Source organism: Homarus americanus, unplaced genomic scaffold, assembly GCF_018991925.1.
Source record: "Homarus americanus isolate GMGI-L3 unplaced genomic scaffold, GMGI_Hamer_2.0 scaffold6317, whole genome shotgun sequence".
NCBI lineage: Eukaryota > Metazoa > Arthropoda > Malacostraca > Decapoda > Nephropidae > Homarus > Homarus americanus.
In genome coordinates this window covers 17,981,855-17,999,050 of record NW_024730668.1, presented here as the reverse complement: position 1 = coordinate 17,999,050, position 17,196 = coordinate 17,981,855, and the positions used below count along the sequence as shown (strand labels likewise).

General features: G+C 43.2%; 2 protein-coding genes across 2 annotated transcripts in view; both read left to right on the top strand.

Moving 5' to 3' along the window:
• The first annotated feature begins 2,604 nt into the window (after positions 1–2,604).
• The window catches only part of LOC121867105 (protein arginine methyltransferase NDUFAF7, mitochondrial-like), an 80,684-nt gene continuing 66,092 nt past the window's right edge, over positions 2,605–17,196 (top strand). The window contains 1 exon segment of the mRNA XM_042366863.1: positions 2,605–2,663. The gene's annotated coding sequence lies outside the window, so the exon portion shown is untranslated.
• On the top strand, positions 7,909–9,330 carry LOC121867106 (tigger transposable element-derived protein 1-like). The gene is made up of 2 exons (XM_042366864.1): positions 7,909–8,611; positions 8,834–9,330. Exons 1-2 carry the CDS (start codon positions 7,909–7,911, stop codon positions 9,328–9,330), a joined length of 1,200 nt encoding a protein of 399 aa, XP_042222798.1.

The window sequence follows — 17,196 nt, the reverse complement described above, 5'->3', positions numbered from 1 at the left end:
AGATTGGTATCCCCGCATCCCCTGAGCAACGCTCTTGTGCATTATGCAGAAGACCCGACAGCAGCACCCTTATCCACTACCTCCTAAGATGTCCCCACACACAACGCTTCCGTGACGCCTGCTGGACCACCACTCCACGACCCCCTGACGGAGACACGATGATCCTCCCCATACTGGCCAGATATTTTGTAAATAATATTGATTATGTGTTAAAGGAATATCCTTCCTTCCTTAGGCTTTAGTAAGCCCCTTTATAATATTTATACTGTATATACTTGTGACACTTGCCAGTTGCTTCTGGTGTTATGGTACAGGGGTACCTAGTGACAGCACAAGGATCCCGCTTCCTCTATCAAGGAATAAACAATTGAAATTGAAATTGAATTGATAGATAGATATGTAGATAGTCATTTTTTTCCACTTTGCCACTGATCGGCTAGTTTGCCTCCTACTTTTATCCTCAAACCACTGATCGGCTCGTTAGCCGCTTGGGCGATCGGTCACGTCTCTGTTACTTTTCTTTTTCTTTTATCCTCTTCGCCAATTGAACGGCTCGTTAGCCGCTTGGGCGATCGGTCACGCCTCTGTTACGCAGTACGCACTATTGGCAAGTACTGGGCAAGCACAGGCTCCTGAACGTACCTGAACCTGCTCCAGTGTTGGTCAAGTCTCAAGTCTGGTCTTGAAAGAGCTCACACTCGGTGCCGTCACAACACTTTCTGGTAGATTGTTCCAAGAGTTCACAACTCTAACTCCGAAAAAGTTTGCCCTCACAGTTTTCTGGACCTGCGGCTTCTTCAATCTTGAACTGTGACCCCTTGTGGAGCGAACGTCCTCCAGGAGGCGTATCAATGTCCCAACGGGATGAGAAAACTGCACTATTCGAGACTGAATGTGAGAAGAACCTAGGTGTGTATGTTGACAATGAGCTGAAGTTCTCGGGCCATTGCGAGAAGAAGGTAAATCAGGCAAATGAATTATTGGGTCTCATAAGAAGGTCGTTCAGAAATCTAGACGGTCCGTCCCTCGGAACGATCTTCATGAGTGAAGTGCTTCCCCATCTGGAGTAGTGTCACCCTGTCTGGTCCCCGAGATATGCTAGAGACTGTCAGTTGGTTGAAAATGTTCAAAGGAGGGCCACCAGACACTGTGCCTGCCCTTCGGCACCTCAGCTACCCTGAGATTGGAGTGCCTGAACTTGCCTAGCTTATTCTACAGACGGGCAAGGGGTGACCAAATAGAGGTGTAAAAGCATCTCAAGGGGCACTAATCAGTCGAGTGTGCTTACTTGGAGCTGGCGGACGCTCGCCCCACAAGGGGTCACAGCTCAAGATTAAAGAAGCCGCAAGTCCAGAAAACTGTGAGGGCAAACTTTTTAGGAGTGAGAGTTATGAACTCTTGGAACAATCTACCAGAGAGTGTTGTGACGGCACCTAGTGTGAGCTTTTTCAAGACAAGACTTGACCAACACTGGAGCGGGTTCAGGTACATTCAGGAGCCGGTGCATGCCCAGTACTTGCCAACAGTGTGTGACAGAGACGTGACCGATCGCCCAAGCGGCTAACGAGCCGATCAGTGGGAAAAAAAAAAAAAAAAATATATATATATATATATATATATATATATATATATATATATATATATATATATATATATATATATATATATATATATATATATATATATATATATATATATATATATATATATATATATATATATATATATATATATATATATATATATTTTTCCATCAGGCCTTTTAGACTCTGATGATGGTCTGATGATGGAAAAGGATTATTTCCGAAACGTAAGCAATTAAAAGAAGCCCTACTTCAAGATGTTTGTTTATCCTGGTTCTCCTCTTCATTATAAAACTACTTTTTCCACGCAACAAGTCCATTGCTGACGTTTTATATATATATATATATATATATATATATATATATATATATATATATATATATATATATATATATATATATATATATATATATATATATATATATATATATATATATATATATATATATAAACCACCTGTCCTCAAGTACTGTACTGGCTTCCGAATGAAAAACCTTACCTAACTTAACCTAAATCTACCATTCTTAAATTAACGCTAACCTAAGCTATCCTATCGTAACTTAACACCAACTAACCTAACCTGACTTATGAATAACAAAATAATTAGAAAATAAATATGACTACTACACGAGGGATGAGTTGTAACTATTAATATGAGTGTGTAGGAATAAGTTCCAGCAATGTTTTAAGGTAATTGTGATTTATATATTTTAACTTTATTCCTCTTATGATTTATTATTTTATATTAATTTCTATTTTATTTTTCGGGAATTAATTTTATTCGTTAATGGGTTGCAGTTATGGTGTGTCTTAAGCCTCAATGTTTGTTATGAATGACCAAGTGATAAATGTTCTATTAATAACACGATCAACAGTACTAAACTTTAACAATTTGTATTTGGAAACGAGATTACTCAGATTTTTACAAAATTGTAGTCGTATTGTTATAAAAATCAAAGTAATGATTGTTTAAATGATTGAATTTTACATTAACGGTGAAAATAGTTTTGATAGTGTTCGTGGAATTATTTTAACATGTTGTTTTGGTCGCCCTCTAGAGACGATCATCGTTTATTCAGGTAATATTGTTAGTTAATATTACTATTCATATAAGATTGTTATACGTGTGAGGTTACCACATTTCATGTTTTATATCTATTAGGTTAATACATAGGACTAACCCGCCAGGGCTGCACCGATGCGGCCGTATCATCTCACGTCTAGAAAATGCCTCGAATTTCACCATATCAGAGTAAGTTCTTTCTGTTATTATACCGGGGACGTTGGGTAAGGTTTGTTTGGTTTGGTTGGCTAGGTGTGTTCTTCATACCCACAAATGTTAAGTAGCTTTTATTTAAAAAATATAAATTTTTTAACATATTTCCCCAAACTACACCAGTGTCCACTATAATATAACAATGAAAATCTGGCGTTTTTATAATTGTTTTCAATCAATTTCGCTCGCTGGTCAGTCTTATATAATTACCTTATATTATTATATTAGTGGGCCCAAATCAATCTCTTAATTAAAAACACGTTTTTCGCAGAGTTCAGACTAATCTAACACACTTTTGTTCAATGGCATTTTCTTCGGAAATGAATGTTGGAATGGGTCCCACTTATGCAAATTTATCTTTTTTTTTTTTACAGTCAGTCAGTTGTGAAAGATATAGCCAAGTATTCTGGGTAATTTACTGCCATTCTAGTGTGTGTGTGTGTGTGTGTAAAACAAGAGACAGACCACGGTAAAGATTTCGGAAAAAGATAACCACAGAATTGTATATTGATTTCTATATCGGGAGATAAAACAAAGGTAATTATTTCCGACTTCACCGTCACTGATTTTTCATGGAAAATGAATTTAAAAACGCCACAGTTTCACTGTGTTTTATAGCGAACACTGTCGTAGTTATGACAAATTTATCAGAAGTGTTTATTTAAAAGTTCAAGTTAACCTAACCTAACCTCGCATAACTTAGCACCTGCCGTGGGTGAACTCGCTGTTATCGAGACATGAGGAAGCGGCTGTGAAGTCCTCCATATTAGCCAAAACAAAATAGGTAATGTCTGAGAACAGCACTACCACAAGGAGTTGTTCGATTTTGTTAATTCTTTTCTACGTATGTTCTTATCATAATAGTAATTATTTTGGTATTATTTTAGTTTTGGTCGTCCAGGGAATCAGTTTGATTAGATAAGGTTAGTTTGGATATCTAAATACAGGGATGACCGAAACTAAAATTTTACCAGTACAGTCGACCCTCGTTAATTCGGACTAATAGGGTGGGGGTGTCCGTTTTAGCCGATTGCCCGAATTAACCGATTTAGGTTAGGTTAGGTTAGGAAATATAGTACCTTATATACACTGTACGCTGAACATAATACACAATAACAAAAATACAGGAAATACTGTGCTGTAAACATCATATAACTAGCTATATATAACATTACAATACAGTATGTTAATTTCATTTACCTTTGTTAGGTGACAGATGAGTTTGATGTGGTGGAGGTGGGGGGTAGAGGTGATAACGTGTTATTTGGAGTCAGTAGAGTTATGATGCTCCACTGGTCCTTGTCCCCCACTCGTAGAAGGCTGAGGTGACTGAGGATGACCTGAGTCAGCAGCAGGCTCAACAGCTGCAGCAGGGTTGGGATGAACTGACTTGAAGAATGAGTCTAGTTTCATTTGTTTACCTTGATGATGCTGCCTCTGGATAATGAGTTCCCTAAAGGCTCTAAAATGTTGATAGTAGTACTGAACATCATCGGTTTCTGCTGACAATTCAATGTAAGAAATGACATTATCAGTGGATTCTCATATAACAGAGAGTTGCTGCACAAACCACTTCGTCACTGCCTCCTCAAGATTTGTATCTTTTGCCACTCATACGCTTCCTTGCACCAACAGATGATGATTTAGAAGTTGCATCAACATTATATTTCAAAGAAAATGCAATGAGTTTGTCCTTAGCCTTGCGTATGTCCAAAACTGTTTGCTTTTTAACACCATACTCATCACAAACTCTAGACACCAAAGCACCAGCCTCTAACTTCCTTATAAGTTCCAGTTTCTGGTTCACAGAAAGGGTCACATACTTCCTCTTCGGCGTTTTACTCCCCCTTGAAGACATGATGTAAAATACAAGGTGTCATGGTTTTGGGGTGGTTCGGTGGTAGTAGGAGTGGATTATATTATATAAGGATAATAATATGTCGTATTTCTTATTTCTTACCGTAGAGTCCGATACCTTCACACTGATTACTTACAGGAGATTATGGCGTATCTACGTAGAAGTTCACTCCACCACTCGACATTCCATGATTTATACTTGATAAATGATGATTTAATGAATTCATTTAATTTTCAACATCCATCTAAGTTATTGGTTATACTATGTCATAACCAATCAGTCATTACCTTCAGTAATAATAAGATAGGATCACAGATATGGGCAGATAATTGCACTTACATTTATTTGTCAAGCTTCCATACAATGATTTACAATTTGCATGGATATATGATTCACTCACGTTCACGCTGTAATAAAATTAAGCTTCTAAAAGAGAATTTTAACTTGGTGACACATGTGATTACTCTATTATGGGTATAACTTAACAGAGCCTTAATTCTTCAAGTGATACATTTACTGCCAGCCTGGATTGCTTTTGTTGCAACCAGGCTTCCGCACAAGAACTTCTTTCCACGGGCCACAGCAACAAAAAGTACTCTTGGGTTACCACACATGGTGTCGTGCAGGAGAACTCTGTAAGCGTGACTTGAATTAACCAATAGACCAGCCTGGATTGCTTTTGTCGCAACCAGGCTTCCACACGTGATATTTCCACGGGGATAAAAAACCTAGGTTAACACGCTTAGTCTCGTGTCGATCACGGTCACGGTAGACGGGTGTCGTGCAGGAGAACTCTGTAAGCGTGAATTAATTAACCATTTACTGTAGGTTTGATAGGCCAGCCTGGATTGCTCTTGTCGCAACCAGGCATCCACACGTGATATTTCCACGGGGATAACAACCTAGGTTAACACGCTTAGCCTCGTGTCGACGACGGTTCACAGGACGGAGTGGCGTGGAGTACTCTGTGTGGTGTGGTGTCCCGCCCCCCCTTCAGGAGGGAGAGGATGGAGACGACGTCTTAACTAACCCATGGCTCAGGGGATACTACTTAAAATGAGGTTTTTGGGTGTGAAGCGATGAACAGTACAACACTGTTTCACTGCCCACCCCCCTAAAGGCTGGCTGACATACACTAATTGAAAAATACATGTCCCAGTTATGCCTCGCCGGGTGTCTTATCTCTGGTAAAACAAACTTTGGAGTTGGTTGCATGGGTAAGCCTAACGCAACCCATGACACAAGGCTGAAAGATGCCTAATCACTGAAATATCAATGAAAATTGCAGGGCAACATAACACTGATACTCGAATATGGCGCTAGGTCAACAATGACTGGCGTGACTCACGGGCTCACAAGGCCGCCGCGTGACCCATCTATCGGACAATGCCATAACCATAAATTTGGTATGGACACGTCTATAACCCTCCCTCGTTTATAGGTCAACCCTGATTTTTTGACCAAAAAATCGTTAATTTATTATATTTACCTGCAGTAAAAACACTACGTCCTATAAACTGAGGCTCGACGTGCCTAAAACACCGAGTGCCGAAGGGAAATTGTTTACCATTTATTATTATAACACTTTACACTGAAACGCGGGTAGTATTTATTCAAGTCAATTAGGAGGGAATATTATTGTCTACAACAGTTTTTTAACTGAAAACCATTCGAAAAGCGATTACGGTAACATCTTTTGAACAACGAAAGAAAGCGCAAGTCATTGTTTTCGTCATGATTTTATCCCACTTTCCACTGTAATACGTATGTCATTTCAGCAAAAATATTACATTTCCATATTTATTTCTGAGAATATATTCATTCAGTCACAGTTAATGTAAAATATACTTGTGATGTAATATTTTAATGAAAATACCTGGTATTTAGAAATACGGTATCGTAGTTTTCTTTTGTTTCAAATTTAATTAACAAAGATTGATGTTTCAAATGCAATGAAAAAAAATTTATGTATCTATAAATAAACTTTAAAAATGAATACTTTATGTTTTACATAGTCCTGTGCTACCATACCATGCATTTGGCTACTTTGGGCTTGCTATGATGACGCAAGAGATCTGTCCTTGCAACTGTACCGACACTCACAGCTGGTGGTGCGTCGTTTCCATTGTTTACTGATAGTTACTGGTAAATATTTTTCAACCTAACGAAACTATTACCCGTTTAGAGGTCGACCCCCAATTTTTTGTCAAAAAATTTGGGGTCCACAAAACATGTAGCTATGTGTATGTATGTTTATTTGAGTGCCCCGTCATAGTAGTTTGTTTTCTCTCGCTTCAGGACGCCTGAGTCTTCCGTTTTCTCTTAATCTTAGAGAGCACTGCACCAGAGACTTCGTTATTCCTTAGTAATGACACAGAATTTGAAATTGCAACCCCAATTGCAACTGGGACAATCCCAGAACCAGAAATTTGATACGGACAGTTCAGATTTCGTCCGATTTATCCAAAATCCGGATTAAAGGGGTCCGAATTAAAGAGGGTCGACTGTACAGGCATCCCCTGTGTTTCGGAAGCCCGGGTTACGGAATTTCGCTCTTACGGAATTTGTAAATTATGACCAATAATTTCGCGTTACGGCCCGTAAATCCGCCCTTATGGAAATGGAATAAATTTTAACAATAAATAAAAAATTTACTATATAAAATTAAATTTTTTTGTTAAAACTGATAATTTGTTTTGTGTGGATTTCGTGGTGTTTGCTACCGCCAAGCGTGGTGTCGCCATGTGGAGTCACTCCATTGTTTACATCCAGTGTGTGCGCATGTTTAGCGCCCCAGCAGTTTGATTTAACTTTTACAAACATACAGTAAGTACAGTACAGTGCATTACCCTTATTCAAGATGACTGGAAAGAGGCCATCAAGTGGTAGTGACCGCAGTAGTGCAAAAAGAAGCCGCAAAGGCATTACATTGGATATCAAACTTGACGTTCTAAGAAGGTTTGATGCTGGAGAAAAATTTAGCCAGATTGCAAAAACATTAGGTCTTGCTACTTCAACAGTGGGAACAATCCGTGATAATAAGGACAAAATTAGGTCAAGTGCTCAAGCTGCTACTCCATTAACTGCTTGAACCTTGTATTTTCATCGAAGTGATGTGATGTTGAATATGGAACGACTCCTGAGTGTCTGGATTGAAGATCGGACTAAACACAATGTGCCACTAAACACTATGGTTATTCAACAGAAAGCCATCAGTTTATCTAATGATTTGCAGGAAGAGGAAGGGGCATCTTCTGAGGTTAAACCTTTTCTGGCTAGTAAAGGCTGCTTTGAAAGGCTTAAGAAGCGCCCTAATTTACACAACATCAAAATGAGCGGTGAAGCTGCCAGTGCTGATACAGATTCTGCTAGGAAATATCCTGCTGAGCTGAAGAAAATTATTGACAAAGGAGGTTGCACATCAGAACAAGTGTATAATGCTGATGAAACTGGGCTTTTCTGGAAGCTCATGCCTGCTAGAACTTTTATTTCCACTGAAGAAAAATCAGCACCACGCTTTAAAGCATCCAAAGATCGTCTCACACTTCTTGTGGGAGGAAATGCTTCAGGTGACATGAAATTAAAGCCCCTACTTGTGTATCACTCAGAAAATCCAAAGGCTTTCAAGGGCTATGCCAAGTCTAATCTACCTGTGATTTGGCATTCCAATAAAAAGGCTTGGATGACGATGACCCTTTTCCAAGACTGGTTCATTAACTTTTTTTGCCCTGCTGTAGAAAGATATTATGCCAGGCGTAACATATCGAATAAAGCATTGCTCCTCTTAGACAATGCACCAAGCCACCCAGTCAATTTAAATGATCTTTCTGATAATATGAGAGTGGAGTACATCCCCAAGAACACAACTTCCTTGCTGCAGCCAATGGATCAAGGTGTGATAGCTAACTTTAAGGGATATTATCTAAGGAAAACTTTTTTGCAGCTCATAAAAGCAATTGATGGGGAGGATAAACCTACAATTAGGGACTTCTAGAAAAAGTTCAACATTTTGGATGCTGTGGATAATATAGCCGAGTCATGGGATGAAGTGAAAACCTCAGCTATGAATGGTTCATGGAAAAACATATGGCCAGAGTGTGTCCATGAATTTCAAGGTTTTCACAAGATGAAAGTTTACAGCAAGTTCAACACGACATTGACACTTGCAAACAATGTCGGCTTCGAAGAAGTCATAGAAAATGATGTGGCTGAGTTCCTAGAGTCCCATAGAGAAGATTTGACTAATGAAGATCTGATGGTGTTGGAACAAGAGCGAGCTGTAGGACAAGAAGAGGATATAGAATCTCCACCCACCCCACTTCAGTTGACAACAAAGGATATGTCTGAAGGGTTTGCACTAATACAGGAAGGTCTGCAAATCTTTGCTGATAACGGCCCCAACCGTGAAAGGAGCATCAAGATTGCAAGAGCAGTTAACAATGCTCTCAGTTTCTACACTGAGCTGTACAACGAGAAGGTGCGCCGTAAACATCAAACAACTTTGGATGAGCTATTCACCCTCAGAGAAAAGCCGAAAGCAGATGATGAAGCAGATGATGATTTACAGGGCAGGGCAGAAGAGAGTAGTGCTCCTCCCTCTCCCACCCAATAACTCCCTTTGCACCACCTATCCTCACGCAGCAGTCAACATCTTTTGTGGTGAGTACAGTACAATATTTTTATTTATTCCAACTGTATTTCTCTTTATATTACATGTATATTATAAATTATTTAAAGTACTGTATTGTATGTGTTTGTAAATGTTTATTTTCATTCATAAAAGTGCTTGAATTACGTTTTTGGGGCCGAAAAAAATTCCGTAGGAACGCATCTCCAGTTTTATAATGGAAGTCAATGGGAAAATAGGTTTCGCATTACGGAATTTCGCGATACAGTCACTTTTTCAGGAACGGAACCCTTCCGTAATGCGAGGGATGCCTGTACTGTATGTGGGAGACTCAGGTGGTCCTTACACTCAGGGGTAAAGGAAACACACTGATGTCAAGTCCGTAAGTTCTATTTCTGGTACAAACACAAAAAGGAGTTAAGACCGGGGTAAACAGCGTCCTGTCTTGGAATCTCTCTGGGTATCTCTATCTGCGCATGCGCGTACAGCTCGCATGTGCCCAAAGCCTGAACTAACACTTGGTGACAAAAGGGAGTGTGATTATAAAACATATAATACAGAGACCTGAATCAATAATGGTAAATAGTACAGAGTTACATATTACAGCCATATTCGTCTCATATATCTACACTGTATTTTAAAAGAGGTGACATTTACTAAAACCTAATAGAACCTGACCTAACCAACCAAAGAAACCTATCAAACTTTACCAAACTTCAGAGTTGGGGGGGTGGGGGAGAGCTTTGTCCCCAAGACCCCCTTCTGTATTAAACAGAAAATACTAATTTTGACATCTGGTTAGGGTGGCCATTTCCAAAAAGGAGGATTTTTTTTTTGCGACACCTATTTTTGTACTTAAATTAAGTGTGTTTAATGATGAGTTGAAAATATATAAAAAGTTGTACTGTATAAAATATACAAAATATACTTAGAATAATCACTGCGCCATCTGGCGTGTTGTCAGATACCCAAAGAATGTTCTATACTACTGAGGGTATACACAAACACTTGTTGTCTTAAAAGTAGGTTCTATTCTCGTACGGGAGATATATATACAATAGGACGCAGAAGCTCGCGTTCACACGCCACGAGGACTCTGTCTTCTCTCTCTACATCTACCTATGTATTACTACGCGCTGGCCTGTACAGATGCCAGCATTCACAAGCTAAATACATAAAGTGTAAATGTGATAATTTATATACATAATATGGTGCACAATAAATAGAATATTACATAGAATTAATACATGTTCTGTAATACTTTACTATACATAATTAATGGAGTAATATAAGAGTAATATAATAATATACAGCTGAAGGTACTACTTTGTGTCCATATCATACACCTCCCTCCCCCCTATACGCTCATAGTTTCATCTTGAGCGGACCTTTTGTTTCTGAGTCGCTCTGACCTGCTGAGTACTGGGGCAGAAACACAAGGTGGGGATGGATTTACTTTAGAGACATCAACATTAGGGGACTCAACTGGGGAAGGGTCAACACTAGGCAGCTCCACAGGTCGGAGGAAACGACGGTTCCTCCACCATACTCTACCACTAGGAAGACGCACTTGGTAGTCCCTGGACCGGCCAATACCCATAACAACCCCAACCTTGTCCCAGCGGTGAGATACCGGATCTTGAATCCTGGTCTGCTGGCCAATACTCAACCTGGGAAGGGGGCGGGCATGACAGTCGTACCGAGCAGCGACATCTGCGGCTCGTTCTGCTGCACGGCGGTCACATTCCTCAGTCTTGGCCTGCCACTCTTGAGAAAAAGACTTCGGGTGGGCAGGAACACAAGACCTGAGATGATGTCCATATAGAACCTGGGCTGGGGAGCGTCCAGTGAAGTTCGGGGTGTTGCGTAACTCCAACAAACCTCGATCGAAGTCCTCGCAGTTGATATTTCCTGAGGGTGACACCTTAAGGATCAGGTGCTTCACAGTCTTGACTGCGGCTTCAGCGTGTCCATTCGCCTGGGGGTAGTGGGGCGAGGTCACGACGTGACGGACTCCCCAACGGTGCATGAAGTCCCGGAACTCGTGGCTGGTGAACTGAGGTCCTCCATCAGTCCTGAGGCGGAGGGGAACACCAACTTCTCTGAAGTAATGCCTGAAGTTCCGGATGGTAGCAGTAGCCGTTGTATCACTACCACAGGGGACGACAACAGGCCATCCAGACAGTCGGTCGGCAATTACGAGGAAGGACTTCCCTGCAACTGCAAAGAAATCGGCCGACACAGACTTGAAGGGTCTTGAAGGGTTGTCGTCGCACATTAAAGGTTCCTGTTGCTGGCTAGGTTGCAGAATCTGGCACGGTTCACAGGCACGGACGGTACTTGCAATGTCCGCGTCGATTCCGGGCCAAAATAGAGTCTGCTTCGCCCGTCGCTTGGTGGCCTCCACTCCTCGATGGCTGTCGTGAAGGCGGGTCAAGGTACGGCGGCGTAGGGCAGCAGGAATAACTACTCGTGGACCATACAAGACGAGGTCTCCGTCACAATAGAGATCCTCGCGTATTTTCCAGTACGGGAGTAGCGATTCATGAAGGTCGTATCGGTTAGATGGAAATCCCTGAGACACACAGTCGACGAGCCGGATGTAGGAAGGGTCGGCCCGGGCTGCGGTGCGGAGATCTTCAAGGGTCTTGTCTGCATCCAGTGCTGTAGACTCTTCTGATGTGAAGACGGCCTTCAATGAAACCACTGACTTGAGGGATGCCGCAGCTGTAGAACACAACATCTTGTCCTCTGGGGTGGGGCGACTGACAGGGGCGCGGGACAGGGCATCGGGGATGCACAACAGCTTACCCGCACACCACACAGCCGTGAAGAGATAAGGCGAGAGCTTCTCTTTCAGACGTTGAAGGCGAGGATTCTCTACTGCATCCAAAGAGTAGTGATTGATTATAGGTATAAGGGGGCGATGATCCGTGAAGAGGGTGAAGTGCTGAAGTCCTATCAGGTAGAAGCGGCACTTCGCCATCGCCCAGACAACAGCCAACATCTCCAGCTCAATCGTGGCATATCGGGTCTCGGCGTCCGTCAGGAACCGGGATCCACACTGAATTAAGCGGAGTTGTCCACCGCCATGGTCCTGCAGAAGGGCGTAACCAACGCCGTAGAGTCTGGAGGCGTCAGTCTGGAGGACGGTGGGTAGGGCTGGGTCGTAACAGGCGAGGACAGGTGGACTTACAAGGGCCTGCTTGACTCGCTGGAAGGCCTCTTGATGATCTGGGGTCCACAGGAATGTCCTCCTGGGGCTCAGCAGGGGGCGTAACGGCTGGGCTGCGGCGGAGATGTCAGGTGTGAATTCAGCCAGCTGATTGACCAGACCCAAAAAAGAACGGAGGTCTGTCAGGTTGGCAGAGGTTGGAAAATCCCTGATTCCACTTACTTTCTCCGGGTCAGCTGCGATGCCTGATGCTGAGAGAGTGTACCCACAGAAGTTCACTGATGGAGCGGCGACTACAAACTTGTCAGCGTTGAGGGTAATCCCGTACTTCCGACATCTGGTGAGAACTTCGTATATCCGAGAGAGGTGGGCACAGTAGTCTTCGTCGTGGAGTAAGATATCATCAACCACCTTGACACAATTCGTGACTCCTTGAAGGGCCGCGTCACCACGTTGACAGAATGCATCCCCCGTAGCGGCAAATCCCATTGGGCCTCTGCAATACTGGTATCTTCCAAATGGTGTGATGAATGTAGTCAAATGCTGGTCTTCCTCGGCCAACTCGATCTGCCAATAACCACATAAGGCGTCCATAGTTGTAAAAAACTTCGCCTTCGGGTCCACACTTCGAACAGCTGCGAAGGGTGTGGGTGAAGGATGGGCTGGACGGGAAACTTGCTGGTTAAGTTTTGATAGATCGGTGGTGATCCGTACTCCACCACGAGGTTTGGCGACGGGGACGAGAGGGTGGCACCAAGGTGAAGGTTCGTCTCCGGCCGGTTTGATGATTCCCTGAGCAACCATGGAGTCAAGCTCTTGTCTAACTAGCTCCTTGTAGGCGTGAGGAATCAAACGAGGGGTGTGGATGGCAAAAGGTGTAGCACCATCCTTAAGATGAATCTTCATAGGTGGACCCACCATCGGCTTGAGTGGTGTGGATCCTAAAGATTTCTTATTAACCAACACGTCAGCAAACTCCTTGAGAAGGTAAGCTCTTGCGTCAGAAGGGGACGTGTTAGTAGAGATAGGGAATTCCTTCAACCTGTTGACATGGGTGATCTTTAAAATAGGTTTAGGGAATTCCTTGGAAATAATGGCCAACTCTTGACAATGGCCATATGATAAAAGCGGAGTCGGGATACCATTATGAACATCAATCCGGGCTGAGCAAGACTGCTTACCAAAGGTAAGGGTAGCCCAGAAAGATCCCAAAGCTGGAGCCATCTTGGAACCATCAGCTGTCAGTTTCGTTGTCTGAGGAGGGGGCTGTAGGTTGCTCCGGGGTATTCCCAAACTTGCTAAGTGTTGTGGACCAATTACTGAGACGTCAGCACCGGTGTCAAGTAACATCTGAAGACTGGATGACGAGTTACCGTAAGAAATGACGACATTGATGTGCTAGGGCGTCGTGTCTGTGGAACTATGTACACGACGGCAGGAACGACTGGACACAGCGTCTTGATGCTTGCCAGAAGGAGGCGGCGCGCCAGCACTACCTGAGGATGACTTCTTGGATCCTAGGTGGCGTCCTTTATGTGTCTTCTTAGAACATTTGTCATAATGGCCCACACGACCACAAAGTCTGCACTGAACTTTGCTAGCAGGGCACTTGACTGTATAAGCCCAGTGACCCTGGCGGTCGCAACTTCTGCACACGCTTTGAGCAGCTGGGCACTGGGAGGCATTATGCTGTCTCACACAGCTGTTACACAAAGCTGCTGCTGAAGGTGTAGCTGGAGGGTGAGGGGTGGGGTTACTTTGCTGCTTCTTACCCTTTCTGCAGGAAGACACCGCCCTCACCTGGTCAGGTTGTGAGCGTAAAGCTGAAGTCGCACACCTGGGGGCCTCGTACGCTCGACATTTCGTAACAACATCTTGAAGGGAGGAAGTGGGGTCGAGGGAAATGAGACGCTGAACTAGCTCTTCATCTCGGACACCCGTTAAAATAATTGTCTTAAGTTGTGTCTCTTCACAGACTTGAGAATGTCCGGGACAAACATCAACTTCCTCTGAACACCTTTTGAGTCTTACAAAAAATGCGTCAAAAGATTCTCCATCAAGCTGTTTACATTGGAGGAGTTCTCTTCTCCTGAGTGCTTCGTTGCGCTGTCCCTTGACGTGTTCCTGCAACTTGTCGAGCACGGCCTCTACCGTCAGAGTTGTCGTAGGAGGCACTTGAAGTGTGTGCTCGAGAGTATGTTGTGTCTCTAAGGACAAGCACATACGAAGCTGTATCATATGTTTCGGCTGTGATAAACTTGACAAGTCAACCATTGTTGCGTAGTCTTGCCAACGTCGACGCCATTCCCGAAACATCTGATAAGAAGCGTCAGACATCAGAGAGGGAGGCGTCTGTACTGCAGCCTTTTGAGGTGTTGGTGATCCGACTCTGGGAAATGAGGTACCAGTACCTCTAGTCGCATCAACATTAGTAGTAGCAGACGAATCTTGTACGGTAGAACATTGTGGGGGGGCTAACAGAGAAATCAACACTTCAAATCTGGCTTGATCCTCCTTTCTTCTTAGGTCATCCTCACGTCTACGTATATCTTCGAGTTCTCTGCGTGTTTGTTCCTATTTGTGGCGACGTCTTTCAGACTCTTTGTACCGAATTTCTTCCTCTTCTCTCCTTGCAATATCGTCCTGGCGTCGAGAAGTTTCCATCCACTTTATCAGTTGAAGGAGATCTGTGGACGCATGCATCGCAGGAGAGCTGGCTCGCGACGAGCGAGGAGATTCCGTGGGTGACTCGGCGTTGTCACTGTGGGGAGCGTGGGGTGTGAGCGTGGGTGGGGAGAGGTCTCCCACACTAAAACTCGTAACCCCATCGTCCAGGGTATCGTTTTGATCCCTGTGAGACATGCCGACGGCTTCTGTACTCTATCTGTGCAAAAGACCGGGTCAGCCCCTCGTAATCTATGCACAGAATTACAGAAGACTGAAGTAAGTCACAAGACAATAGAAGGTGAATGTGTGTGTGTGTGTGTGTGTGTGTGTGTGCGTGCGTGCGTGCGTGCGTGTGTGTGTGGCGGGAGGGGAGAGACTTGGCGCGCTGCCAGACGTAGGAGCGGGTGGGCCGCGTCGCGCTAGCTCCTCAGTCACCCTCAGACCAGAGACGGGAGAGCACGTACTGTCGGGCCGCTCCCTTAGTCATCTGACCGCAACTTGCACTGACAATTATGAATAAAATACACAGCACAGCACTTCACAAAACACTTCACTTCACAGCACAGCACTGTACACAGCATAGCACTTCACAACACTGTAAGTTTAGAGGCTTGTAGTAGTCTTGCCGTGGGCTGAAGCTGAAGAGCTGAAGACGAGACGCCATTAACAGTCCGGGCGGAAAGGCTTGGTCCACTGTATCTCACTGAGAAATAATCACTGCGCCATCTGGCGTGTTGTCAGATACCCAAAGAATGTTCTATACTACTGAGGGTATACACAAACACTTGTTGTCTTAAAAGTAGGTTCTATTCTCGTACGGGAGATATATATACAATAGGACGCAGAAGCTCGCGTTCACACGCCACGAGGACTCTGTCTTCTCTCTCTACATCTACCTATGTATTACTACGCACTGGCCTGTACAGATGCCAGCATTCACAAGCTAAATACATAAAGTGTAAATGTGATAATTTATATACATAATATGGTGCACAATAAATAGAATATTACATAGAATTAATACATGTTCTGTAATACTTTACTATACATAATTAATGGAGTAATATAAGAGTAATATAATAATATACAGCTGAAGGTACTACTTTGTGTCCATATCATACAGTTGATTCGTCAAATATCACAGTATCATGTGATGAATGCTATTTTGTGGTTATTCTTCTAAAATAATTTTTTTTTAAATGCACTGTACTGTATATATTACATACATGCATTTATACAGTATAAATAAAGAACTGAAAGAAATGAATATTCATTTTTACTCCTGCTGAAACAGCATATGATAACCAAATTGAGGCAAGAACAAAAAGTCAACCACTCTCCGCTGCGGCCTTGGACAGACTGACCATCTTGGACGTGTTGATGGTGTTGACAACTTGACTCGTACTGTTGTACACTGCGGCTCATCAGCAGTGTTGACAACGGCAGCTACATTTAATAAAAATACGTTAACGGTTATTACGCCTTCAGTTTCCACTGTTTTAAGTACCGGTATACCTAAGGTAATTTATATAATTCTCTTTAGTCAGACAACAAAAAAGAGGACAAATTAACGTGCGGGTCGAGGTAGCGCCGGACGGAGGACAGAGTACTCAAAAGCCGGACGTCTGGCCACCCTATATCTGGTACCAATGAAAGCGAATTTGTAAGAGAGAAAGCGCACACACACACACACACACACAAAGCTATTGACCTCGGGCTTCGGAGAAATCTCATACCATGGCTTACAGACTTCCTCAGTGACCGACGCCAAGCTGTACGCTTCCGAGGGGCTGTCTCCACCTTTCAGTCACTCACCTGTGGCGTCCCCCAAGGCACCAAGATGGGACCACTCTGCTTCCTTATGCTCATCAATGATGCCCTAAGAGAAGCCCCTGCTCGCTGGAAATATGTCGACGACTCCACCATTGGGATCAGCGTCAACAATTCCGCTCCCAACTATACCGCCCTTCAGGATTTATTGAACACTCTCCAAAACTGGGCCACCAACA

What these genes read in the sequence shown, in the direction of transcription:
- LOC121867106 (XM_042366864.1), top strand. Translation starts at nt 7,909, where the DNA reads ATGGTTATTCAACAGAAAGCCATCAGTTTATCTAATGATTTGCAGGAA. An exon ending in GCTGCAGCCAATGGATCAAG is followed by an intron (nt 8,612 to 8,833) that starts GTGTGATAGCTA and finishes ATGAATTTCAAG; the next exon opens with GTTTTCACAAGATGAAAGTT.